The 26,088-nt window shown below is 43.2% G+C and overlaps 1 protein-coding gene across 2 annotated transcripts; it reads right to left on the bottom strand.

The window, feature by feature from the left end:
• Nucleotides 1-4,747: 4,747 nt before the first annotated feature.
• Nucleotides 4,748-24,286, bottom strand: SLC6A4 (solute carrier family 6 member 4). 2 transcript variants are annotated; one of them, XM_057536896.1, is made up of 12 exons: nucleotides 24,073-24,286; nucleotides 23,417-23,636; nucleotides 22,458-22,596; nucleotides 21,780-21,914; nucleotides 21,314-21,417; nucleotides 20,081-20,208; nucleotides 18,843-18,955; nucleotides 18,057-18,188; nucleotides 16,922-17,021; nucleotides 15,357-15,457; nucleotides 11,437-11,604; nucleotides 4,748-7,045 (listed from the first exon to the last, which is right to left on the bottom strand). In XM_057536896.1, the coding sequence occupies exons 1-12, from the start codon at nucleotides 24,179-24,181 to the stop codon at nucleotides 6,971-6,973; spliced, it is 1,524 nt and encodes a 507-aa protein (XP_057392879.1). In that variant the 5' UTR covers nucleotides 24,182-24,286; the 3' UTR covers nucleotides 4,748-6,970. The 2 variants fall into 2 exon arrangements, with proteins under 2 accessions (XP_057392879.1, XP_057392880.1); XM_057536897.1 differs by lacking the exon at nucleotides 21,780-21,914.
• Between the last annotated feature and the right edge of the window lie 1,802 nt (nucleotides 24,287-26,088).

Below are 26,088 nucleotides of genomic sequence, written 5' to 3'. Positions count from 1 at the left end.
TCTTTTTTTTAAATTAATTTATTTATTTTTGGCTGTGTTGGGTCTTCACTGCTGCATGTGGGCTTTCTCTAGTTGCGGCGGGTGGGGGATACTCTTCGTTGCCATGCACGGGCTTCTCATTCGGTGGCTTCTCCTGTTGCGGAGCACGGGCTCTAGGCTTGTGGGCTTCAGTAGTTGTGGCTCATGGGCTCTAGAGCGCAGGCTCAGTAGTTGTGGCACACGGGCTTATTTGTTCCGCAGCATGTGAGATCTTCCCAGACCAGGGCTCGAACCCATGTCCCCTGCATTGGCAGGCAGATTCTTAACCACTGCACCACCAGGGAAGTCCCTACATTATTTTTTTTTAATATTCTTTTCCATTATGGTTTATCCCAGGAGATTGGATATCATTCCCTGTGCTATACAGTAGGACCTTGCTGTTTGTCCATTCTAAATGGAATAGTTTGCATCTACTAACCACAAACTCCCAGTCCATCCTTCCCCCTCTCCCCTTCCCCTTGGCAACCACAAGTCTGTTCTCTATGTCTGTGAGTCTGTTTCTGTTTTGTAGATAGGTTCGTTTGTGTCATATTTTAGATTCCACATGTAAGTGATATCATATGGTATTTGTCTTTCTGACTTATTTCACTTAGTATGATAATCTCTGGTTGCATCCGTGTTGCTGCAAATGGCATTCTTTTTTATGGCTTAGTACTATTCCATTATATATATGTACCACATCTTCTTTATCCATTCATCCGTTGATGGACATTTGGCTACTTGTGAATAGTGCCGCTATGAACATAAGGGTGCATGTATCTTTTCTAATTATAGTTTTGTCCAGATATGTATGCCCAGGAGTGGGATTGCTGGATCATATGGAGTGGGATTGCTGGATCATATGGTAGTTCTATTTTTAGTTTTCTGAGGAACTTCCATACTGTTTTCCATAGTGGCTGCACCAACTTACATTCCCATCAACAGAGTAGGAGGGTTCCCTTTTCTCTACACCCTCTCCAGCATTTGTTATTTGTAGACTTTTTAATGATGGCCATTCTGACTGGTGTGAAGTGGTACCTCATTGTAGTTTTGATTTGCATTTCTCTAATAATTAGTGATGTTGAGCACCTTTTCATGTGCCTAGGGCCATCTGTAAGTCTTCTTCAGAGAAATGTCTATTTAGGTCTTCTGCCAATTTTTCAATTGGGTTGTTTGTTTTGTTGTTGAGTTGTATGAGCTGTTTATATATTTCGAAGATTAAGCCCTTGTCAGTTGCATCATTTGCAAATGTTTTCTCCCATTCTGTAGGTTGTCTTTTCATTTTGTTTATGGTTTCCTTTGCTGTGCAAAAGCTTGTAAGTTTGATTAGGTCCCATTTGTTTATTTTTGTTTTTATTTCTATTGCCTTGGGAGACTGACCTAAGAAAACATTGGCATGATTTATGTCATAGAATGCTTTGCCTATGCTCTCTTTAAGAGTTTTATATGGGTGATGATTTTAAAGAAAGACATGCAAGTAATGTTTGGCCTGCAATCAGAAAACCTAGGTATAAGGCCTGTTCTAGAACTTTCCAGCTGTGTGAACCTGGGCAAATCAGCTGACCTCTCTGAGCCTCAGGCTCCTTATCTGCAGAATGGGGGAAGTAACACCTGTCAGCCATGTCACCCAGAGTTCTGTTGATCCAATGAGATGATCTATGTGAAAGCACATTATAAACTGAAGCTCTGCACAAATTGCAAAAATTGTAATAATTTATTTAGCTTTACTGAAATTTAATATCTCTAACTCTAGGTACTTTTGATGCTAAGTATTTGCAAATCACATGCAGTGATTTTATATTTATTTATTTGGTTGTGTCTGGTCTTAGTTGTGGCAGGTGGGCTCCTTTTTTGCAGCAGGCAGGCTCCTTAGTTGTGGCTCGCCGGTGCCTTAGTTGTGACATGGAACTCTTAGTTGTGGCATGCATGTGGGATCTAGTTCCCAGACCAGGGATCGAACCCAGGCCCCCTGCATTGGGAGCATGGAGTCTTAACCACTGTGCCACCAGGGAAGTCCCACATGCAGTGATGTTTTGGGGGATGTGTAAATGTTTTGACAATATACAGTTAAGATTTTTCGTTTAACCTTAAGAGTTTGGAAAGGTTTTTTTGGTTTTATTCTGTTTTGTTTTTTAATGAGACAGAATCTATTCATCATGATGTTAAGAGTTATTACAGTAATAGTTCACAACAAAAGGCATTTACTGATATCTTAAAATATAGTTTGGAACATTTATGACTAAACTGCATAAATGTATACATGGGCATTTCATGCATCTCAAAGAGGGGACTCCTATTTTGTATAAATAAAACAGGTTTATTTCTGTCACTAAATTTTAAAAATAAACATGTTTCATGTAAAAAATAATGTTTCATGGAAAATTTCATATTACCACTGTTGACAGGTGAATAGTGGAAGAAATTTATTTATTCTTAGCTCTAAATAATGTGGAAGAAGAAAGGAAAGATGAGGAAAAAGAAATACCATTTATATAATTCAACTAACTATATAATCCACACTTTGAAGCACCTCATTGATATGTTCAACACACAAAGTATCCTGAAAATGTTTTTTGTAAATCAAATCATATTTGAAATGCCACTGGAGAAATAACTGCAAATTCTTATGTAAAGTCCCTAATTTTATCCTTTAAACTGCATTTTTCATGTATCAAGTTTTAAGATAAGGTACACTTATCATATTAGAGTTTGAGTAAGAATCAAATAGGTTTTTTTAAAAAAACAGCAAATGTTCTTATTTATTTATGGAAATTTAGGTATTTTAGCATAGAGATGGGCTAGCTGCTCCTTCCTAAATATTTGTTGTTTGGACTGTCAGTGTTTACAAATTGTTAGAAATAAATTATCTACTATAATTGTAGTCTTCAGTTGTAGAACTGAAGGACTGAAATCATCTTTTCTCTCTCCTAAATGATAAGGTTCTTCTTAGTTCAGCAGACGTAAAACTTTCTTCTGATGACATGCTCCACCAATGCACACTGGTTCCAAATTAGATTTGGCCAAAGAAATAATCTCTTTTTGATAACTTAAGGGAAAAACTTGCATTGGTGGTAGAGCAATTTGGTGTGAATTTTATGATGTGTTGGTAAGAGAAATACAACCTGAAATTCCAATTGAAATATACTGTGAATTATTTCCAAAAAATAAAGACTTCTCCTGAAAAGATGATTTGTTTTGAAACACCTAATGTAGAAACAGTACTGAATGGATTCCAACTGTATGTAACAAAAGGAAAGACATATTTAAGATTCCATCTTTTCCATTGTGGTAAATGCCTACTAAACAATTGAGAGGGGCATTATTTCATTCTAGGAGAGGAAATAAAACTTAAGTTCACCTTCCTTTAGAAAATTCCAGATCCCAAGAAAAGTAGAGAAATTAGCTAGGTTTGTTTCTGCCTCTAAATGTAGTTATCTGAACTTTAAAATATTGTTCTATCATTGAAATTTAGAGACAGTTAAGCAATGAGGGGAAAAGGTGATACTATAAAAAGTAAGAAAAAAAGATTTAGAGCTTTTAAAATAGTCCTTCCATGGAACTGAACGTGACAAATTTTAATAAATATCACTGACTTATCTCTGATATTGAAGAAAAGAATTCAGAATGTTTCAAGTGGACCAGGAAAGCTTTCCACAGTGTAAGAATATTCCCTGTCTTAATGGGTTTTTTTCCATATTTGGATTTATAAATTTCAATCTCTAACATACTTCTCAAGCAAGCATTTTCTAAGTTCCCCTTCCTAATTTAGAGCCTTTTGTGTAATAATGATGACTTTAAAGTATACAACTTCTTCCACTTAGCATAGGACTATTTTGCTTTTATTGCTTTATGGGGATGACAGGTTGTAGTATAGTCTCTCTGAGGAATCTACTATTTTCACTTCCCCACCCACCCATCTCTGACAATAAAAGAAAAAAGGGAGGGTAGAAAATGCCTTCTGAATACTGCCTTATTTAATGATATCTTAAGCACCAGGTGTTGATTTATGAGCAAAGAAACATGCTATGAAAGGAACCAGGTGTGGATTGTACCACTGGGTAGCTAAGCATTGTCTAAAATGCGGTAAGAACAGCACAGTTAAGCCACTGCATTCCATGGTTTTAAGCTTTGCTTGACAGGGACCTCCAAATCAGTTATACAACAGATACAATGTATCAGGTCAGCCTTTCCTAATTATCAAAAGAATATGGTTCTAATTCTAGGAGAATAATCTCCCTTTTAAGGGGTCAGGGTGGGGTGGGTGAGTTAAATGGAAATTCATACTTACACTTAAATATTGAGATTGGTGGCACCAAATTAACAAGTTTCGTAAAAAGCAGGGACGGTGAGAGAGTGACTCATCTCAAGAATAACTTTTTGCCTTAATTTGAGATTCATTATTTGATTTGATTGTCATTGTTTGATTTTGGAGCTAATACATTGACTTTGGGTTTGTTGGGGTCTTTGCATCCATCTCTACATGGGGCAGCCAGGGCAATGAATTTAGGTTACAAGTCATATGCATTCCACACAACAAATGGAATAAGTTTTAAATGGGTTGCAAGTTTTTTGGAATAAAGATGAATTCTTCGGACTCCATTACATGTCAACATATAGGAACAACCTCAATCAACTGAACTGCCTCCATGCCTTTGCTTGTGTCTTGCCTATTTCTCAGGTATTTCTCACTAATAAAATCACAGAAAAAAAATTAACTTCAGTACTTAAATAACTTTACAATTCAGTCCATTTTTATTTTTTACTTTTATGTAAATGCTACATTAGATGTAAAAGGTCTTTAAAAGATTAAAGTCCATTTACCAACTCAAGTTTTCCTTAAAAAAAATCCACGGTAGTATTGATAAATAGGGGTCAAGTAAATGCAAACTATGCTGAGGAGAGATTTTGGATTTTTTCTGTCTAGTGACATTTGAAAACTTTTCAAAACACCTGTATAATACCTGGCTTGACAAAACTTTGAAAAAGTGCTTTTTAAAAAATGGTATCTTTGGAAAATGCATAAGTGTGTGTGGGATGGGGAGAATACATATCTGAATATATTTATAAAGCAAGTTCTTAAATTTGCAAAGCTATTTACCACCGAATACGCTGCCACTTATATAACTTCTCTCCTTTCAGCATGCTAGAAAGCAAAGAGAATGGACATGAGGTAGCAGGAAGGAATGAAAGAGTGAAGATAATGAAGGTAGGTCAGTTAAGAGTCATTTTAAAATCCCCCTCTCTTTTCCTCTAGTATTTTGGGGAACTTCTCGGCAGCTAACATCTATGAGGAAAATATTCTGCTGGGAAAAGCAAAGAATCAGAAATAGAAGAATGTAGGGGGAATACAGGAAGATGGCCAGGGAATAGTGTTGGGGAAAGGAAGCCAAGGGAGGAAGCTCTATAATTAGATTAAACTAGGCCTCTGCTATATGGATCTTCTTTCTATAAGGTTGTTAGGATTAAGTTAGATTTATACAGAGGACTGATGTGATATGGGGCCAGATCATTGAGTCCTTTTATCATTGACTAGGCTTTACTCCCTTTAAGATTTTGGTAAGGAAATCTCACACTACAAGGTAAAATTTGCTTCTCTACCTATGCATCTGAGAGTCCCAAGCCACTGAAGGTCAAATATACTTGATCTGTATTAAGGGTTTTATGTGGCGTGTAAGGTTATTCACTTAACTGACCCTTTTCCAATCAGGCTTACTTAGACTCAGTCTTGAATATTATCTGGAGGGCTCACTATCCTGGTAGCCAACCAGGAAGGGTCAAGGGGTTGGGAGGAGGTGTATTTAAGGCTAACCCAGACTCTCCAATTACTTTTGGGTTGAGGATGACCTTGGTTTAGGTCAGGGTACTAGATCTCTACACCCTGTGAAAATTTGATTTATCCACTCTTTACAAAGCCAAGTAACCTTAATGGTTAAATGGAGTCATTTGAAGTAGACAGAGCTTAAACCAGATAGTCAACTGAACACTGAAGATGCATTTATCAATATTCATCTTCAAAGTAGTTCATAGCCAAGCCACAGTAACTAATGAAATAGGCCAGATTTGCCTGTGGAACATTATCCTGAATGTTTAGCAGAGAGAGACAGGAAGATGGCAGTGAAGTGCAGGAAATACTAAAGCATGGCCCATAAAGGAAGATGTATGGGCTAAAGTAGTGTCATTGGAAAAGGAGCAGGTGGCAGAGCATGTTGTAGTAATTATACCCTTCAAATAATAACATACATACAAATTTCAGTAGGTGGAATTTGTTAATGTAAGAAAAACTAGAGGAAATTCATATAGTTTGTAACGGGCCCAAAGTATTAGAATAGAGATAGGGATACACTGGAACAACAGTATACACAGACACACATGCTCACACGTACACATTATTTTTCAGCTTAGCTTCTTACATCTTCCTCTCCTGACTCCAGAGCAGCACACAGGTTACAGGGTTCTAGTAGATTCCAGCTATAGAATTCTATGCTACTCAGGAAATATATGGCTAGCAAGACAGTATCCCTGTTTTCTCCTAAATGGTTTATGCATTCATGAACAGTGAAACCTTTGGAAGCAAACGATGTTAGATACTGATGATCGTAACAAGGAATGATACAGGAGACTTTCACAGACTTGATCCTAAATCTAATCCTAACTGATGATATGGTGGTTTTCATCACCTCCATACACACCCTCACACATCCAAAGCAGTCCACTTCAGCTGCATCACAGAGTCTAACATGATAACATGTCTGGGAGATTTCACAGAAAGAAGTGGCTAGAGGCTATAAGAGTCTGGGCACCATAGTCTTTTGGGACTGTGTCTCTATGAAGAAGGCCCTTCCATCGGCAGGCTTAGCTGGCAACTCATTGACTTAGAGGGAGAAGGCAAGGTGTGACTTGTCAGAACTGGAGGAAGAGCTTGTTGGGAAGCCATTTTCCTTTCATTGATGTTTTACACAGCATTCAAGTGGATATCCCCACAGGGAATTTCTGTCGGTGTTTCTGGAGTGATACCTTTAATAAGACGCTGTTAGGAAGAAAACATGATGTTATAAATATTCTTATAATTTAACAGTTTAAAATTTTTTTCAATATTAATATTAAAACAAAGGTTAAGTAGCATTTAAATGGCATTTAATAGTAAATTGGAATAGTCTTACTGACTTTCCTTAAGAAAGGAATCCGCAATTTATTCTCAAATATGGGTAAAAATGGCATATTCAGGAACTATATAAGCATCTGTAAACTAATTAAGAAAGTCATCATAACACTAATGGGAGAAATGATGGACCTTCAATAGAACCTCTGCTGGCCTGTAACATGCCTTTGATGGCCTGGGAAAGGGCATCCTTTTCTCATGTCAGAGGAGGCTTCATGTGGCCCACAGGGCTTGGGGAGCAGAATGAGCTCTGGATTCTGGCTCCCCCCACCTCAGCCATGCTCCTTGTGCCCGCATACATGCTACAGGCACAGTGCACAGTGCCATCAGCCACTGTAACAGCCAGGATGTTACTGATTTAATGAATTTACCTGTAAAGGAGCACTGGTTAGTTCATACAAGGGTGCAAATTATTACATAATTAAATTTTAAAAGATGTGCCCATTTAAATCATCATTCCTAAAGCAATCTCATGTTGACGTAGAACTTAGCACAGGGAAAAGGCTGAGAATTTTTACTTTAGAAACAGCTGAGGTACACAGAAGATTTGGGACAGATCTGAAATATGCTTGGGCTTCGGTATGAAATATACAGCCTGCCTTGCAAAACTTAGCATCAGTGACATGAAGCAGCTCAGGGATGTGGGGAGCACTGCAGAAGTTTAGAAAAAAATCTTTGTTAAGTAAGTAAGTTGCTCAGTAAAATCTTTGATGCCAAAAGTCTGTACATATGGTGAGCAAGGCAAAATTGGATCTGAAAGCATATTTGGATTTATTGATTTTAGGTGAAGCTCTGCTACTTATCCTTTTTATTTTGGATTGAAAAAGTATGTAGTCCCCTTCAGTCATTTTTATTTCCTGGTTCTGGGGGTTGATTCTTCTTTAGGGAGCAGGGCCTATGGAATTTTAAAAGTTCCCATTCTCATAGGTAATGAAGTTCACAAAATTGTACATGTTGTGTTCCTAATGACCTTAATATTCAAGAACTAAAATCTCACACTGGAAATCCATTTGAAAACGAGTTGCTGCAGTGCTCATCAACTACCTGGACATGTCAAGTCATAGAAAGCAAAATTTCACAAACCATCCTTTCCCATAGATGAATCTGTAACCCATAACTGCTTAAGGAGAATTAGGCCTTGCTAATTGGAAACTGGACACATCACTCTAACTAGTCTTCAGTGGAGCTCTGCTGTGCAGAGAGAGAAGAGCAGTCAGATGTAGGGTAGAGGCAAGACCCACAGTGAACAACACTGTAAAGTAGAACATTTGGCTTTTGTGCCCTAGCCCCCACCTGCCCATTCTCCTGCCCTTCTGGCTGCTGATCTCCCAAAATGCCAGGTCCACCTTCGTCTTCCATATTTCAGCAGCATTCCAGTTGCCACATTACTATTGCTCTCAAAATTTGCCAGTCCCTGGCCTTCTGCAAGGCAATCATCTAAGCAGTGGATCACTGTTGCCATCTTCATGAATGCTTACTTATTAGGGACCATCTTCCCAGTGTCTTTGTGCAGATTACTAGGGGCTTCTGGGGGCAGTGACCTAATCCAGTTGATGACTCCAACCTTGAGACTTCCAGGTTGCAGATGCACATGATAGCCTCCAAATTACAGGTGAGCAAGTGGTGGCTCACTCCACAAACTGTAGCCTTGTATATGGCTAGGGCCCAGAAGAGTTAAGAATTTTACTTTTTTTTTCTTTTTAACCATACCAAAATTTTATATGAGTTCTCCCTCCCTCATAGATAGAATGTTACAGACCATCAAGTCTGGTATTCACAAAAAAATTTTAGTCCCTTGGGGTGCTTGGCAAAAACATGGCATGCTTTATTCTTCTCAGAAATTAACCATGCACATAGGCATGTTAAGGCTTTTGAGAAATCCTGTAGTAAAGAGACCTATTTACCTTGCCTTAATCCAGCATTCTCCAAAATTATTTGACCACGTAACCTTTTTCCCCCAGCAGTAACACTTATTGATATCCCATGGAACTACTATTACTCCTTAAAACATACTTTGGAAATGTTAATCCAATTCAGTGAGCACATTTTAAAGATGAAGAAACTAAGGCCCAGAGCAGGTAAATGACTTGCCATAGTCTTTTCCCTCCTAGGCCCCCTTGACCAGCTATATCATGATGCTTCCTGGTAACCCACTGTTTCCCATCTGATGGCCTATGACAAACATGGCCCTGCAATCGGCCTTACCTCTACTACTAATGGATCTGAGCTCTGTTAATTATACACCTTTGGGTAGCATTTCCTTGTGGCCAACAGGGGGAATTTGCAAGAAAGATGATCAAGACTTGAGGTACAGTCTGTGACCAAAGAATACTGAAATTTATTAACCTAACTAGAGTTCCCACCCCCGACCTTGGCCTCTGGGTTTGAGTCAGCTGGGCCAGTGGACTGTCATGACTGCCATAAAGGACAACCTGAAGGAGCAAGTACAATGACTCTGGTCTGAGCGAGTATTTCAGGCAACACCAGAGTCCAAGCCCCTTTGGGAGGAATGAGGTTGTGATAGGACTGTTTTGGGTGTAGGAAATTAGTAACTCCTTGCAGAGTTACTAATTCTGTTCACCTACAATTCAGTCTTTCTGTTTGGAAAAAGAAGCAATCTCAGTTCTTAGAAAAGAGATGATGTTTGTTCAATGGCCTCATGTTCTCTTGCTTCATGTTTCTTTTTTTTTTTTTTTTTAATTTTATTTATTTATTTATTTATTTATTTATGGCTGTGTTGGGTCTTCGTTTCTGTGCGAGGGCTTTCTCTAGTTGTGGCGAGCGGGGGCCACTCTTCATCGCGGCGCGCGGGCCTCTCACTGTCGCGGCCTCTCTTGTTGCGGAGCACAGGCTCCAGACGCGCAGGCTCAGTAGCTGTGGCTCACGGGCCTAGTTGCTCCGCGGCATGTGGGATCTTCCCAGGCCAGGGCTCGAACCCGTGTTCCCTGCATTGGCAGGCGGACTCTCAACCACTGCGCCACCAGGGAAGCCCGCTTCATGTTTCTTGTGAAATGTTTTAGGAAGATGAGTGTGATGATCTGATATTTAAGTTTTGCTTCTAAGAGCCCATAGACTAGCCCACCTATGCTCTCACGTCATTATAGAGCACAGTCCCTCTAGCTTTCCCCCAAATACCACTCTTCACCTTTGAGCTTGTCTCCTACAAAAGCACCCACCCACAGACTTATAAGTGGCCACTCCTTCAGGCTCTACTGCCACAGTAACCTTACTATGGCAAGAAACACAACCAAACAAGTAATGACCCAAGCATTTTCAATTGTAACATTGCTGGGAATCCTGGCAGCCTAAACACTAACTCTGGCAGTACAGGATGAAAAATGGCAACTCATCTCTCCCTAACCTCTAGAGCCAATTTCTACATTAGCAAACTATTAGTACCCTGAGGACACAAAAGAGAAGCTGCACCTAAACATGAAAGAGCATTGGACCAAAAACCAGAAGACTTGGATTCTGAGCCTCCCTGTACTGTGTATCCCTGGACAAGTCACTGAAATAAGGAAACTATGAGCAGCATTATTCCCAGACTCAGTATCTTTGTTTGCTAATGATACCTGCCCATCCACCTCACAAAGTATTTTGATAACAAAATAGTCTACATGAAGATGCTTTAAAATATATACAATCTTATACAAATTGTAAGATTCTGTTATTGAAATTTTTACAGCACATTATTCATTTACTGACATGAATCTTGCTAAAATGGCAACTTTTTTTTCACTCCACTGACTTGAACTAAAACTACGATATTGTTGCAACACCCTTATTTAGTGATGATTTTCAAAACGGCCCTTGTCACACTGCTGTTAGAAAATGACCACAGACATTTTCCATCATAATCTCCACTTAAACCAAGTGGATTTAATTTAAATCCACTTAAATCAAATTTGCGTTATTGCTCCAGACACCACTGATCTGATGTCCATGCCCAATGCTATGCAGGAGGCAAAGCAGTTTTCTGATATGTTTAGAATGCTATACACCAAGCTGTGTGCTATGGTGCATCCAAATGGCCAGCTCACTCTTTCACCTTTGTACTTGAGGCTTATGGGAGATGCCTTAAGGTGACAGTGGCAGCTATTAGAGGCTACACGATGGTATAGTTATATAATTATATAAGACTAAGAGCCTCCTGGTAAATTCTTGTGGTGGACTTATATCCTTTGAATAGAGCATAAGAAGAGAACCCTTTTCTCCCCAAACAGTTACCAATCTGAACACACACACACACTAGCACATACCTCCTTAAGTGTCCCTGGAGTGATGATCAGCCGATAAGTTATATACATCGGGATGCAGATGAAAGATGAGGTTCCTATGCAGTAACCCAGGATGATGCTCCACTGAGGATAATTATACTGAAAAAGTCGTAGCTGTGGTGGGCTCATCAAAAAACTGCAAATGATGAACTAAAACAGAAATTCCAAGAAACATTAAAAAATCTTCATGATATCCACACAGAGACAGTCCGGATACCACAAACACTGAACACTAAAGCTAAGACACTTTCAGGAAATTGCCTAAGTGTTATATATCCTAGATTGAACTCTGACACAAAGAAGTCACTAATTTCTGTGCCTCAGCTGCCAACAATGAAGCCGTTAGGGGCTTATCTTGATTTTCCTCCCTACCCCCCACCTCAGCCACTACAGTGGGGATGCCAAGGCCTCAGAAGGTTATTTAGGGGGGTTACAGCACCCCTTTCAGGGCAAAGGAGAAGAGACTGGCATCCATCAGGAGTGGTTCAGGCCCCGATTTGTGAGACAGTGGAGGAATAAACTGGGAGACCTCTCCACAGCTCCTGCCAGTCCTAGGGCTTCATATTTCTTTCTGCTTTGTTTTCATTTCCTCCTGCATTTCTCTGCGGTGATTGTTTTTGGTAAGATGGAAGGCACCTAGGTCCAGGAGACATAATAAGGTTCTCAAGACCTGGAGAAGACTCAGGGTCCTAGGTAAGTTCTCCTTCTCCCCCCTTTCCTTGCATTAACCCCAGGCTAAGAACTGGGATTTCAACAAGGATGGCTCTGCCGTGAGGCATCTTGACAATAAATGACTGCCTGCCACAGGCCCTTGTAATGAAAGGAATAATGGAAGGAAAAAGCAGCTCAGTACACTTTTTACGTGAAAATTCAGTGAAGATTCCGACCAAGAAAAATTCCATGGTGTGCTCCCAACGCTCGGTTTATGAGTTTTCTTATTTCAGTTTGGTTTCCAGAGACAGCGTAAATACCAGTTTTTGCCTAGTAACCGCTGTGCTGAAATCGTTATTGCTCTTGATTTAATTTTATCTTATTATTTCATAGTCATAAAGAAGACAGTAATGTAAATTATTTGTGGGCTTAAACATCTATTTATATCTTTTTTTTCTTTCTCTTCAGATAATAAAATGGGAAATTGTTAAACACACATTCATCTTCAGAACAGTGTTATCCTAAGTCCAGGAGGAAGCTTTCAAAACAGGAGCCCAGCCAATCGCAAACCTTTCTCTGGACAGACTCTCCTCAGCCCCAGACCCGGCTACTAAGAAAGGTAATTTTGAAACAGGGAAAGGTGGGGTCTGGTTAGGAGCCATCCCTGCTGTAACTCGTCTCATCTTGATGTCAGGTGTGTGAAACCTAATGCAGTTCAGGGAGGTCTCAAGCTCTCATTGTGGCCACTAAGTATTGCTCCAGACACCCCCTCGCACATCCCCACTTCCTCTTGCTCATATACGATATTTTTCTTCTTTAGAACTTGGCTTCAGTGAAAAAGAATATTTTTAGTAAGCTACTCGTTGTTTACCTAAAGCACCTTTAAAAAGCCCAGCCCAGAGCAGGGGATCTGTTAAGTAAACCCAGAAGTGGAAGACAGATTTGCCTCCTCTTAATTGGGCCCTGGAGAACTTGCCTTTAGAGGAAGTGAGTAGAGTGAACATCACAGGAATTATGTCATGTCCCTGAACCCAGATCTGTACCTGGGTTTTGCTGGGCACGGAAACTCATTGGCTGTACACCAAGAGTTCACCCAGTTTGCCAGACAACCACAGAAATGAAACTACTAAAAGCCTGGGGCCAGGACTAGGGTAAGGCATATGAGACATTCACCTTGGGCACAACATTTAAGAGGATGTCAAAATTTCAGTAATCAAGAAATAATAATATAATATTTTAGTGCAATACTTTAAAAAGACAAGCTCTGACAGGGCCAGATTAGGGCAAGGTGAGTGAAGTGAGACATGCAAGTATATGGTTGGATCCTGCGTTTATTTAAAACGTTGGTATTTTGTTCATCAGGGATTTTTTTTTTGCATTAATGTTGATTTTTAAAAACTACTGCATAAAAATAGTATTTATCGGGACTTCCCTGGTAGTCCAGTGGTTAAGACTCCATGCTTCCACTGCAGGGAGCAAGGGTTCGATCCCTGGTCAGGGAACTAAGACCCCACAAGCTGCGCGATGCAGCCAAAAAAAAAAAAGTAGTATTTATCTTGACTACTGAGTTTTTTTGGCATCCCCGGAAATTTTACGTCCAGGATGAGTGCCTTGCTTGCCTTTCCTGAGTCTCAGCCCTGAACATCATTCCCTCCCTGTGTGGAGAATATGAAAGTAGACAAACAAACAAACATGGCTTCTTCCCTCAGGGAACTAATCCAATATCTCTCCTTCCTTTGAAAAACAAATGAAAAGATTTAAGTAGATTATCAAGAAGCACTGGTAACAATATAATAACCCATTTATGTCAGGACTTCTGCTTCTAGTAATGGCAGACTAGTGATCCAGACCAACCCTCTCACTGAAAACAACTAAAATTTCTGGATTTAAAAATACGTTGTTTTAAATTTACCAAAAAGCAACAGTGAGCTGACAAGGTAATAAGGAACTACCAGGCCAAGACGTAGAGGAACACTGGAGCGCACAGCACACACCAGAGCCCTCAGGCCCTGAGAGTATCTGCTGCTTGGGGCAAAGGTTGGCTTTGGTTCTGGAAACCTCCAGGGTCCAGGGGAATGGAAGTCAAGGAGGGATTCTGGGGTAGAGAGAGACACGTGCAGCATTATGGAGGCAAGAATGAGCACACTGTCCATCTTATAGGTTAACATCGAGATATGCAGGTACAGAAAAGCACAAAAAATAAAGAACTACCCCGAGAAAGTCAAAATAGAATGCAAAAAGGGTTGTTTTGAAAGAAGGGGAAGGCACAGCTGCATACATGTCGTAAGATGAAATGGATGGTCCAGATATCCTAATAAGCTGGAGCTGGACTGAAGGAACAGTCTCTGGCTCTAAAAGATCAAAAAGCTCCCCCCACCCCAAATCAAGTTACAGATAAATGAAAGAACTGAGAGTAATCCCTGCTGATGTGCACAGAGTCACTTTACCCCAGGCTACCTCACAGTGCACTTGGGATGTTAGCAGGGTGCTTATCCATCTTTGGGCAAACATCTCCTTCAGACGGGTACCAGGAGGGACGTAGGGGCACACGCAGCAAGGATGGAGTCAGCACTGAACACGTCCTGGCAAACAGGCAACCCTTGGAGCTGAGCTTTCTCATTCTACAATGAATGGATTCTACTTTTGACTCAGATCTACACCTGAGAAACCTGGTGGGGGGTGGGGGTGGTCTTTAAGAAAATGAATACAGAATTACTAGGACTCTTGTTAGGTCCTTCATGAGCAGCACAGTAAATACTTTCCCAGCCTTGAACAGTTCTTGTCATGTGACCTTGGACCCTAAGCCTCAATTTCTCTGAAACTGTGAGATGGGGAACTAGAACTCTACTTCATAGAATTGTTGTGAGAGTTGAAACAGCAATGGGTGTTAAGTTTAGCGTAAAGTCTGGCCTGGCACTTACTGCTCAATGAACGTTATGTGTCATTATCACGGGGCAGGGGAGGGATGAAATAATGTGACAGAAACCAGAAGAGTGGTTAACTATGGGGGGCACAGTGACTGGGAGGGGGCACAAGAGGGGCTTGTGAAGTACTGGTCATGTGTTTGTTTCTTGGTATGGTTTTAGCTACAAAATGGTGCTCAATTTATAGAATTTCACTGAGATGTACACTTATGATTTGCACACTTTTCTGTATATATATGTTACACTTCGATAAAATTTATTTTTTTATGAGTGTTTGAGGGTGAATCTTTCTCCAGGGCAAGAAGGAGAAGGGAAATGACAACTCACCAGGAGAAACAGAGGGCTGATGGCTACCCAGCAGATCCTCCAAAACCATCCAGGGCTGAAGCCAAGCATTTCCTTCACATCACTGCAGAACTGATTGATGCCTAAAATCATCCAAAAGAGAACGAGACTGACTGACTGAGAGAGGAACTAGACTGTCTTCCTATCCCTTGACTCTCAGAGAGAGTAGCAGCTCTGGAGTTTCTCCAAAGGAGGGGCTTGGGGGCACCAATCTGGTCTGAAAGTGAGATGGGGGACTTGTCACAAAAATGCACGTTACAGTAAGCAAAGCTCTTTCTACACAGAGTGGGAGGATTGGTGGACATCTGTGGAGGGACCTAAAGCCCCCTCTTGGTGCCCACACTGCCTTTCTAGGGTTTCAGCATATATCTGATTTTATCGTTACTGTAGAAAAGGAAGTGGAATTTTGTCTAAAAATGGTGAACTCACTTAACAGAGACTGACTCTGACCATATGCTGGAAACTTTCAAGAGAAAATTTTAACCACACTATTGCTCATTCATATGTCAGATCAAGATCAAGGTTCTTCTCTACAAAGTAACTGGCATGGAAGTGAGGACTCGGGGGAGAAATCAACAAGGGGAAGGAAGGGTGCTCTGCAGTTGCTTCCCTGAAAGTGCCCAGCAGGTCTGTAACATCACACACCTTGAACTTGGTCCTCCGAAGTGCTGAGGAGGTGGGGAGGACTTCTTTCAAAAAAAAAAAAAAAGGGCTCACATGCAACTCAAAATGTGGGCCCCCCCCTTCTTTATATTATGTGCAATGACACACATGTTAAAGCTGTTCTGCTATCATAGAAACTAGGAAAATATTTTCAGAATGAAATCATCACGTCTTGATTTTAAAGATGAAGAAAGGCATCTCTGAACTTGGTTTTCTTCATTTCCATTGCCTGTGCCCTCCTCATCCTCGCCCAGGGGCTCTTGGGATCCCTGCCTATGAACCTGTGTCAGCTCTCTCTCTCTCCGCTCCTGGTGGTTTCACCCTTATCAGATTCCATCCCACGATCAGGGGTGCGGGGTAGGGGGGGTTGCGGTGTAAATTGGAGGCTTTACCAAGACAGATAATCCAAACAAACAGGAACATTCTTGCCTCTTCCCTAGAAGATAAGCTCCTAAACTCTGTCTCAGGGCTCTGGAGGGAGTGCTCGTTTGTGAAATTTAAAGTGGGGCCACTCTATGTAACAGCAGAATATTGTACACTCTGCAAATGCATTCACTGTGCACTAGTTCTTTGTTGTCTGTCCAATTCTTAGAGCCTGTCGGGATCTTAAGCAACCACTGTGGATGAGCTATAGGGAACCACTTCAGCCTGTCTCCACTGGGTAAACATATAAACTCAGAAGAAAAAAACGTCCTCCCAGGAGTGCCGGCAATCTGTTGCATAGAGTGTGGAGGAAGTGATGACCTGTTTTTGAAGAAGGGATGCAGGAGGTGACGTCTTGTACACCGGCCTGCTTTTCCCTGACGACATCAGCCCTTCTGTATTCTGGTGGCTAAATGGGCTGGTGCAGGAAGGATCGTGGCTAGTGGAAGGGAGCATCTTACCATAGAACCAACACACAGCAATTGCTTCTATCAGGGCAACAGTGAGCACTGCGGGTCCCGTGGCAAACTCCTCCAGCAGCTTCACCACGTAGGCCCCTCCCTGGAAATGAGACCACAAACCTGGTTAAAGGCCCTCTGAGGCACTGCCTCCTCTTTATGACAGGAGCAAAAAGAACTTCTTAACTTAGGATAATTCTGGAAAATTCTCACCTTGGATCTAACATAAGTGTCCCAGAGCCTACTTCTTGGACTGGCCTTGGCAGGTGGGCAAGATTTCATCCCATCAGACACACCTCTTCCCGCCCTACAGGTCACTCTCGTCTTATTTCCACTCCCCACTAAGCTTTCAGAGACAAACTCAAAAGCGCCTCTGGATCTGTTTTCAACTTTCTTCAATTTACTGAATACCTACTGTATATTCTACCCCAGAAAATCTACAATACCAGACATACCGGGCCCAGTGGTCATGGTTTTGCCTCTGTCTTAACTCACAAATCCCTTGGGTCCTACTCAGGGCCCCACAACCCTGCTGAAGCTCCAGAGCCATTGGGGTCACGGCTTGAAGATGTTTATCTACAAAATCTGCCTTGAGTCAGAAGGATACACGCCTACAATGCCTATGGGTACTATCTGATGCCTGATTTACAGTTTGACAGTATTTGCCTTAGCTGCCCCCCCCCCAAAAATCATATCACTGGAGAAGGTCTAACTTCTTTACCATTACAAATTCTCTGGAGGAGATGAAGTGACATTACAAACATGAGATGCCAGCCTCCAGATGTTCAGCATATCAGGACATCAGGGCACTATTCCTATGAAGGCAGCCCTAAGGGCTGGAAATAGACTGAAAAGGCGCATCTTAGTTTTCCTCCAGATAGTCTGTCAAGCCTTAAATCTAGTTGGATTTGCTGTAAAATGCTGAGCCTCCAGATACCACGCCCAGATTCTTCAGACAGATGCCACTAGAAACAACTTTTCTTCTTCTCCTTGATGACTAACTTTTTAACAGCAGTGACAACTTCTCTCCCTTTGGCCCCAAAGCCAGGGCACCATGTAGGATGGAAAGGAACAGCTTCTTGTAACATTCTGTTGCCCTAGGGGAGGCTGACTCTAAGTTTAGGGTTGTGGTACTCACAAAAGTCAGGGTGATCAGGGATCCAAAGAAGCAGGTAATGACCACGCTGAGCACAAACCACTCCCGGCGCTTGGACCAGATGTGTGGAAACTCATCCAGCACGGCTGTGATCACCCCCTCCAAGCCTGCGAACTGAGAGGGGCACACAAATGGTCACTGTGTAGACTTTGGGACAAATCTGCTACCTCTAGGACAGTGAACAGAAGGGAGGGGTTAGATTGCCAAGTGACCTGTCAAGCTGATCGTGACCAGTTCCCCCTACTCACCGGCCCTCACTGGAAACATATCTCCATTTTACCCCATCATTTAGAACCCATTCCTAAGGACATCAAGGAAAGAAAGTATAGCACATGGACAGGACTTCTTTACATGAGGTCTCTCGGGGAGACTTTGGTTGCACCAGAAATGCCAACTCAAAGCTGAGACTCATTCCACACTAATGATATGACTGCTGGGCTGCAGGGCACTGAGACACAAGTGTGACCTTGCCCTGGCCTTCAGGTGCTGCCAGTCTGGTCAAGGGACAGTGCACAGTCAGTGCACAACAGTTCACATATGCTGAGCTCTTGGCCTGTGCCTGGCACTTTACCCTCATCCCATTAATGCCTCTAATGTACTAGAGGGCAGTAAGCACCCAAGTGAACAGGGGCTGAGGGAGCACCAAGAGGGAGCAGCCAACATGGCCTGGGGTGGCCAGGATGGGAAGGAATGAGTAGCTTCCTTCCCCTCCTCCTCCCCCCCTTCTCCCTCCTCCCGAGAGCTGGATTTCCCTCCCCATTCACTTACTGTGCTGTCCAAGCCCAGTGTGATTAACATCAGGAAGAAGATGATGGCAAAGAACGTGGATGCCGGCATGTTGGCTATGGCTTCCGCATATGTGATGAAGAGCAGGCTGGGGCCTGAGACAGAGCGGGAAAGAGGAGGAGGTGGTCGCTGAGGCCTGCCCTACAAAGATGTCTCAGGAGAAACTTGGCCACACCAACAATTACAATTCCTGTCACAAAACCTTACATGTGAATCAGGGTTGGACATGTACCAAATGCTTCCTCACACCCCACACCATCCTACCTGGACATCCTGGGAGGCAGGAAGGGAACAGTATCCACCTTGAAGAGTGTGCGCCCTCAACCAACATGGAGAAACGAAACAAACCTGAGACCTCAAGACTAGCAAAGCTGAGCACATGAATTAGAGTGTCCACTATATAATAATTCAGTGGTTTTTTTTTTTTCAACATGAGGATTGATACATCTCTGAAGTCTCACAGCGTTTAGCTCTCTCTTTAGCTCCAGAACAGTAGGAAATGTTATACTGATTTCAGAAGAATCATAGCGGCCTCGGAATAAAGACCTCCAGCTATTTTGAAGTCCTTTTTGATAGTATGAGGGACATGTCTTCAACCTCTCATGGACTAGATAGGCCGCCCTTAGTTTGGGGCATGGAGTTCATCAGAGCACCGTGTCGGGCTAAAGACAGATGTATGTTTGCAAGAAAGCCCTGGGACTCCATCCACAAGATCCCATAACCTCTTCTTCAACGTCTGTCACTCTTTTTCCATGAAACCTTACAGTACAGTAGAGTGCTATATCATCTACATCTAATTTTTCTGCAAAGGATTAGTAATCATTTGCTTACTAGACTTGGACCCATCACAGGACCCAAACACACTTTTTTTGTTCTGTTTTGTTTTTTTTAAATAGGAATTTCTATCTATCTATTTATTTATTTAGGCTGTGTTGGGTCGTTGTTGCTGTGAGCGGACTTTCTCTAGTTGCAGCGAGCAGGCTTCTCATTGCAGTGGCTTCTCTTGCTGCGGAGCATGGGCTCTAGGCCAGCGGACTTCCAGCCCCATTACCACCATGGAAAGGGTTGAAATTTCCAAGGCAGTAAGTTTCTCTAAAACCTTTGAGAATTTTAAGAGGAACATTTAGAAATAATGCAAAAGTTAGATATTTGTAAAGATCCAAAGAGCAGCAAAGCAATTCAGTGGGAGCCAGGAACACAAACAAAACCCGAGGTCCTACCTGCATCTTTGGCCACCTCAGACACATCTTCGTTCCTCATCTCAGCCATATACCCCAGCACTGTGAAGATGACAAATCCTGAAACGAAGCTCGTCACGCAATTCACCACACTGGTCACCAAGGCGTCTCTGGAGCAGAAAACCCAAGGGGCCTGAGACATTTCCAAGTCAGGAATCTAAGGAGCATCTGTCTCCAGCTGTGACAGGGTGAGTGGGCTGAGCTCACAGGGACTTCAAGCCTGTCCGGGTGTCTCCTCCCCTCCTCCCAGGGCCCAGCCTCTCAGACGGGTTGCATTACCTTGAAGCACAAGCTGCTGTTATCACCACGCATGGCATGGGGAGAACAGCAGTCAGGGGTGGTTTTAAGAGATGATTTTGTTGTAAACCAGCACAGCACAGACCTCTGGATTTCAAACAAGGCTTGCTCTGAAGCAGGGCCTGAGTTGCAGCAGGGGCCAGGAGGAGGCCTTGGCCTTACATTTGTGAAGATCTCAGATTTAGACTTTTGACATTATGTGTAAATGAGGTTATAAGAGTGCCACAAAGATCCTGACACTTTTAAAAGAGGACCTCATCATACAACTTTAGGCTGGTGTCCCAATGCAAGGCCACATTGCTTAGGGTGCATGTAAATTCCTTTTTTTTTAAAAAGTTAATTCTATAATTATCTTACGAATAGCACAGTCAGACTGCTGGACATTGCCATCTGTGATAGAATATTAAGACAAAGTTAACTCTAAAGATGAGGAGTGATATTTAAATCATAATTGGCGCCGTGCTCCCTGTTTTGTCACATTTCTGAAATGAGATTTTGACATAAAAATTACGGCATTCTATGTTGGTCAAAGTAGTTCAATCATTATTCTTTTTGTGTATATATACATAAATAAATTATCACAATTTTTGTTGTTAAATACATTAACAGGTCAAATCTAAACACTGAATGTATGTTGTGATTTTTGTAAACCTGCTTTGGAATTTCTTAATTTTTCCTGACATATAGAGAATCTCACAAAACGGAAGTGGCCTGGAGCCTCTCTCAACCCGAGTGGCCTGGGTGAGGCTATGGTCTGGGTGAGTGGTCAGGCACCTGTGGCACCCCTGAGGGTCAGAGTGTCAACGTGGCCTAAGCCTGGCCAGGTTTGAGGCCATCGGTTTGATTGCTTTCCTCCAGACCAGCTGACTTACACTCACTCCACTTTCAAGCTTTGCTTGGGGGGCCCCAGATACTCACTGGTAACAGTTGTTGTTGAATTTGTTGTAGCTCGCAAAAGCCAGCAGGACCCCAAAGCCAGGACCGAGAGAGAAGAAGATCTGGGCGGCCGCATCCACCCACACCTGCAACACAGCAGAGGTAAGGGCCAGGGCCGAGACCCAGGCCGTCGCTGAGCACCAGTGGGGCCAGCGCCCTCATGCCTCCATGTGGCTACATGCAGAGGAAAAAACAGGCTTCCCAGGGCTCCTTCCAGGGCTGGCCACATACCAAGTGCAAACAAATGTGAGTTCTCTTCCTATCACTTAGACATAAACCAACGCAGTGGCCTCAACTCTACTTTTCATGCTTGTATTTCTGGTTTAAAGCATCACTGCAGACTTGCCGCCGAACCCAAATTTCAGTTGTTCCTACTGTCCTATTCGGAGGACTAGCTTCAGTTAGTAAAAAGACAGACAGGTGCACACTGCTTTCCTCATTATCTTACCCCTGTCTCTAGGAGTTTCTGCCAGTTGGGTTTCAAATAGAAGAGAACTCCCCTCCAGGCTCCGGGAAGGGTGGCCCCCCTCACCAGCAGGATTGAAAGGATGATGTAAGGGAAGGTGGCTGTTACCCAAACCACCTGTAAGGAAGGAAACATAGGTTATCACCACATGAATGCTGGTGCCTTATTCTTGAAAACCTCCAAGAAAGAAGATCTACCTCTTTTTTTTCTGTAATTTTAGGAGGCAGGGTGGCAGAAAGATCACAGCCTTTAAAATCATACAGGGATCTGATTCCCTGCTTGCTGGTACTAACTACCTCTAAACCCACTCCCCATCTGTAAGATGGGGAAAATACCTAGCAGGAGACAAAGTAGCCAGTGTATACAAAACACTGTACATGGTCCATGATGGGTTTTCAGTAAATTATTGCCACTATTATTAGTTATGACACTACCAGCGTGTTAAAGGAATTTTTTAAAAATCATATAATGGTTCTTGGAATTGACCCATTTCTAGAATTTTCTAACCGATTTGGTGACGAGAGACTGAAAATCATGGAATGTGTTTGGTGTAAAGGAAAACATGTCCCCCTGTCTCTGGCTATCCAGGCCACTGAATTCTGAGTTAGATCCTCCAGGGCCCCTTGGTAGGCCTGGATCAGCAGCCAGAGTCCTCCTCACCTTGCCAGATGTTTTGACACCTTTCCAGATGCTAAAGTAGATAATAGTGAAGATCAGCATGATGCAGAGGGCAAGCTGCCAGCTGATGCCCCCCAGGTCGTGGAGCCCCTTTGACCGGTGGATCTGCAGGACGTGGCGCCTGAGTGAATGAGAAAGAAGGGCCGGTGACGTGGTCTGAACAGTTACCTGAGCATACTGTGTGTGATACCTCTGGGAGGACGCCAAGAGAAAAAACGGACACAGCACTGCAAGGATCAAGTGGTCAGCAAGCCTCGGGAGGAGCTGGGAGGGGCTCTGCCCATCCTGAAGGAGAGAACAGGGCAGTCAAGCCGACCAACCCTGGGAAGAGTGCTCGGCCCAAAAGCAGACTTCCAGGTCTCCTTCCTAGGCTGGGATCCAACGAATGACTAACATGACTGGCTTCTGGGTGCATGAGGATTTGTATGTGTGGGCAGTGGGTCCCTTCCCCACCCCAAAACAGCTCCTTTGGGCTGCTATTGCCTGAAATTCCAGCATTAAAGAAAACTACCTACTCCAGGCATCTTCTTCCAAAGGGTAGATCCCACGTATTAAGTGAATACATGAAACCAGAAACTCTTTGCATAGTTTCAAACTATTGAAGTAGTGGGAGGCTTTGCTTACATGACAGCTGGCTGCAAGGAGGGCCCAGGAAGAAGGGCAGTTTTGATGCAGGGAATAATTTTGGAATGTGAAGGTAGGGACTGGCCTGGGCACAACAGAAAAGAGGGGGACGGCGCAGAGGCCCAGACTGTGGAGCACTCAAGGTAGTCTCCCAACTCCCTCACTCACGTTTACGCCCCTCCCCGATAGCTTCATCTCTCAGAAATCCATCAGCCAAGAGGTGAAGAGCCCCTGACTCCCACCTCCTTCCTAAGAAGCCAAAGCCCAGGGGTGTGGCCTGCCCCGAATAGGCCACCCCCTCACTTACATGCACTTACGTATAAAATTCTTCTGCAGGGGATGTTGAATGGAGTGTCCAGGTGATGTTGTCCTCGGAGAAGTAGTTAGTGCAGTTGCCAGTGTTCCAGGAGTTCTTACAGCTGGTCCAGGGCAGCTGGGCCGCAAAAGAGGAGATGAGGTAGTAGAGCGCCCAGGCCATGATGGTGTTGTAGTAGGAGGCGATGTAAAAGGCAATGATGCAGATGGCGTAACCGATCCCTGGGAGAGAGAGGGTGAGGGAGGCCAAGTTTCAAGGGCAGCCAGCAGTTAAGCGGGGCATCGGAGGCACTGCAGCCCAGGTGAGGGGTAAAGGTGGGGCTGCCATTCATTTCATCCTCCAAAGACTCCAGGAGACAGTGGAAAAGTGGCAATATGGTAGATTCCTTATTTGTATTTGCAAGGTTACATGTTTTAGAAAATGTGTACATGTGCTATTAATGCTTTTTCTATTTAGTTTACTTTTAATTGCCATTTATTCTATTTTGCTTTTAACAATCTCATACTGCTTGAGCAGTCAAAACCTTAATTACTCAAGTTATCTCCCAGGGATACCTAAGGCCTAACTGATTCCAGAAGAAGGTCCCCAGCTCGACCCATTGATAGAAATCATCACTTCCTTGGAGGACCCACTCACCCACCCAAGCCTTTCCGTTACCTTTGAAAATCGGGCAGATTTTCCTCCATATCGAAATGCATCCATTTCGGTGGTACTGGCCCAGCGCGAGCTCCATGTAGAAGAGCGGGATCCCCCCGAAAACGGCCATGATAGTGTAGGGGAGGAGGAATGCCCCTGAGGCAGATGAAAGACAGTTTCACTCCCTGCCCACATCTGACCCAGGACAGCCCAACTGATCTGGATACACAGAGCCATCTGATGCTCCAGAGTCATGAAGCCACCCTGTCCTGAGTGACCTCACACGGTGCTCCCCTGGTCTTAGTCCTTTGCCAAAAGTAGTAGTAGACAGAGCTCCACAGTGAAGTGAGGTTTGGGAGGAGGCAGAGAGTACGTGGAAAGGAAACTGGGTCTGGGAGTCAACAGAAGAGGCCCTAGGACCAGTTCCACTTCTAACTGCCTGAAGGACCCTTCTCTCTGGGCCTCTTTTTCTTCCACTAGAAACTGACGGGGTTGAGGAGAACTGAGGTTCCCAAACCCAGCCACTCATCATAATCACTGGTAAGCTTAAAAACACACACCCATCCTGACCTCCTGAAGCAGAAGCTTCAGGTATGAGTATAACAAAGATTATTTTAAGCTCTCCAGGTGATTCTGATGCAACCAGTACATGGACCAGCATTTGGGACCCTTGGAACAGATCTCCTGTGACAACCTGTACAACAGCTGCAATAGTCTGTTGACTACTGCAAGTCACTGAATTAGTATCTTTGTTCATCTGTATCCCTGGCTCCAGACACTTGACTACTGATGTTTGGTTATATTTCCGTAACTCCACGGAGCCAGAATGCTCCCTCCTGAGCCAGATTTGCAGGTATGGCTGAAATTTGCAGGTAGTTTGCTACAGAATGAGAAAGTGCAGAACTGCTGCATCACTGGAGATGCTGGTGTCTCCTGGCTGTTGTGGCTGAGGCAGAATTTGGGTACACCATGCTGGGGATTGCTCACCTGCAGCCTGAGTTTCAGCCCAAAGGGTGAGCCGGCTGTGATCTTTCCCTGACAACTTTCCCTCCCATAAAGTGTTCTGAACCTAGAAATCTGAAATCTGTGCAACTCAGAAAGGTTTCATCTAACTTACAATCACACTGGGTAAATCTGGCTTGAGAATAATAACCATGTTGTGTTCTCATGATGACATTTGACCAAAGGGTTTGCTTGACTGGCTTTACAGTAGGGAATGAGTGTAGGGGAAACATCACCGGTGACCCAACCCCTTATATAATGCTCATGCTACAGGCGGGTCCTCCCAAGCTGGAGATAAGATGATTCCAACTTCTGCTCCTCCCAGGCCAGGGGCGCTGGGCTTCCCGGCACTCCCTCCACCCCCCACCCTCTTGGAATAGCCTTTGCAGCTGAATGGACCCAGGTCCTTAAAAGATGCATCAAATCCAGGCAACTCTGTGTCAGGTCATGGAGGAAATGAGGGGGACACAAACGAATTATCCCTCAAACCTCATTTTAGTTGCCCTCCTAAATCTGTTGCCAGAGCTCCTGTCAAAATAAATGACTGGGACTCCCCTGGTGGCGCAGTGGTTAAGACTCCACGCTCCCAATGCAGAGGGTGCAGGTTCGATCCCTGGTCAGGGAACTAGATTCCACATGCATGCTGCAACTAAGGAACCTGTGAGCCGCAACTAAGGAGCCCATGAGCTGCAACTAAGGAGCCCACATGCCGCAACTAAGATCTGGTGCACCCAAATAAATTTTATAAATAAATAAATAAACAAACAAACTGATTTGACTCCCACTTCTGGTCCTTCTCCTATTCTGATAGCAAGTCCATTGTCAAAACAGAGGCCCCATACCTACCCACTCCTCCACCCTGCTCTGCTCTCTGGGGCTCCCATATCTATGCCTACAATCAGCTACTATTTTTGATAATCTGCAAATAAATTGCTCTGTAGGCATTAGGGATAGTAGGAGGAACAAGAAATCGTCTCTGGCCTCAAGAATCTAACACTCTTGTAGGAGCTATAAGGCATATCCATATATGGTTTG

The sequence above is a fragment of the Balaenoptera acutorostrata genome, chromosome 20, assembly GCF_949987535.1.
Source record: "Balaenoptera acutorostrata chromosome 20, mBalAcu1.1, whole genome shotgun sequence".
NCBI classification, from domain to species: Eukaryota; Metazoa; Chordata; class Mammalia; order Artiodactyla; family Balaenopteridae; genus Balaenoptera; species Balaenoptera acutorostrata.
The sequence above is the reverse complement of the archived record's forward strand: the minus strand, read 5'-3'. Positions and strand labels throughout refer to the sequence as shown.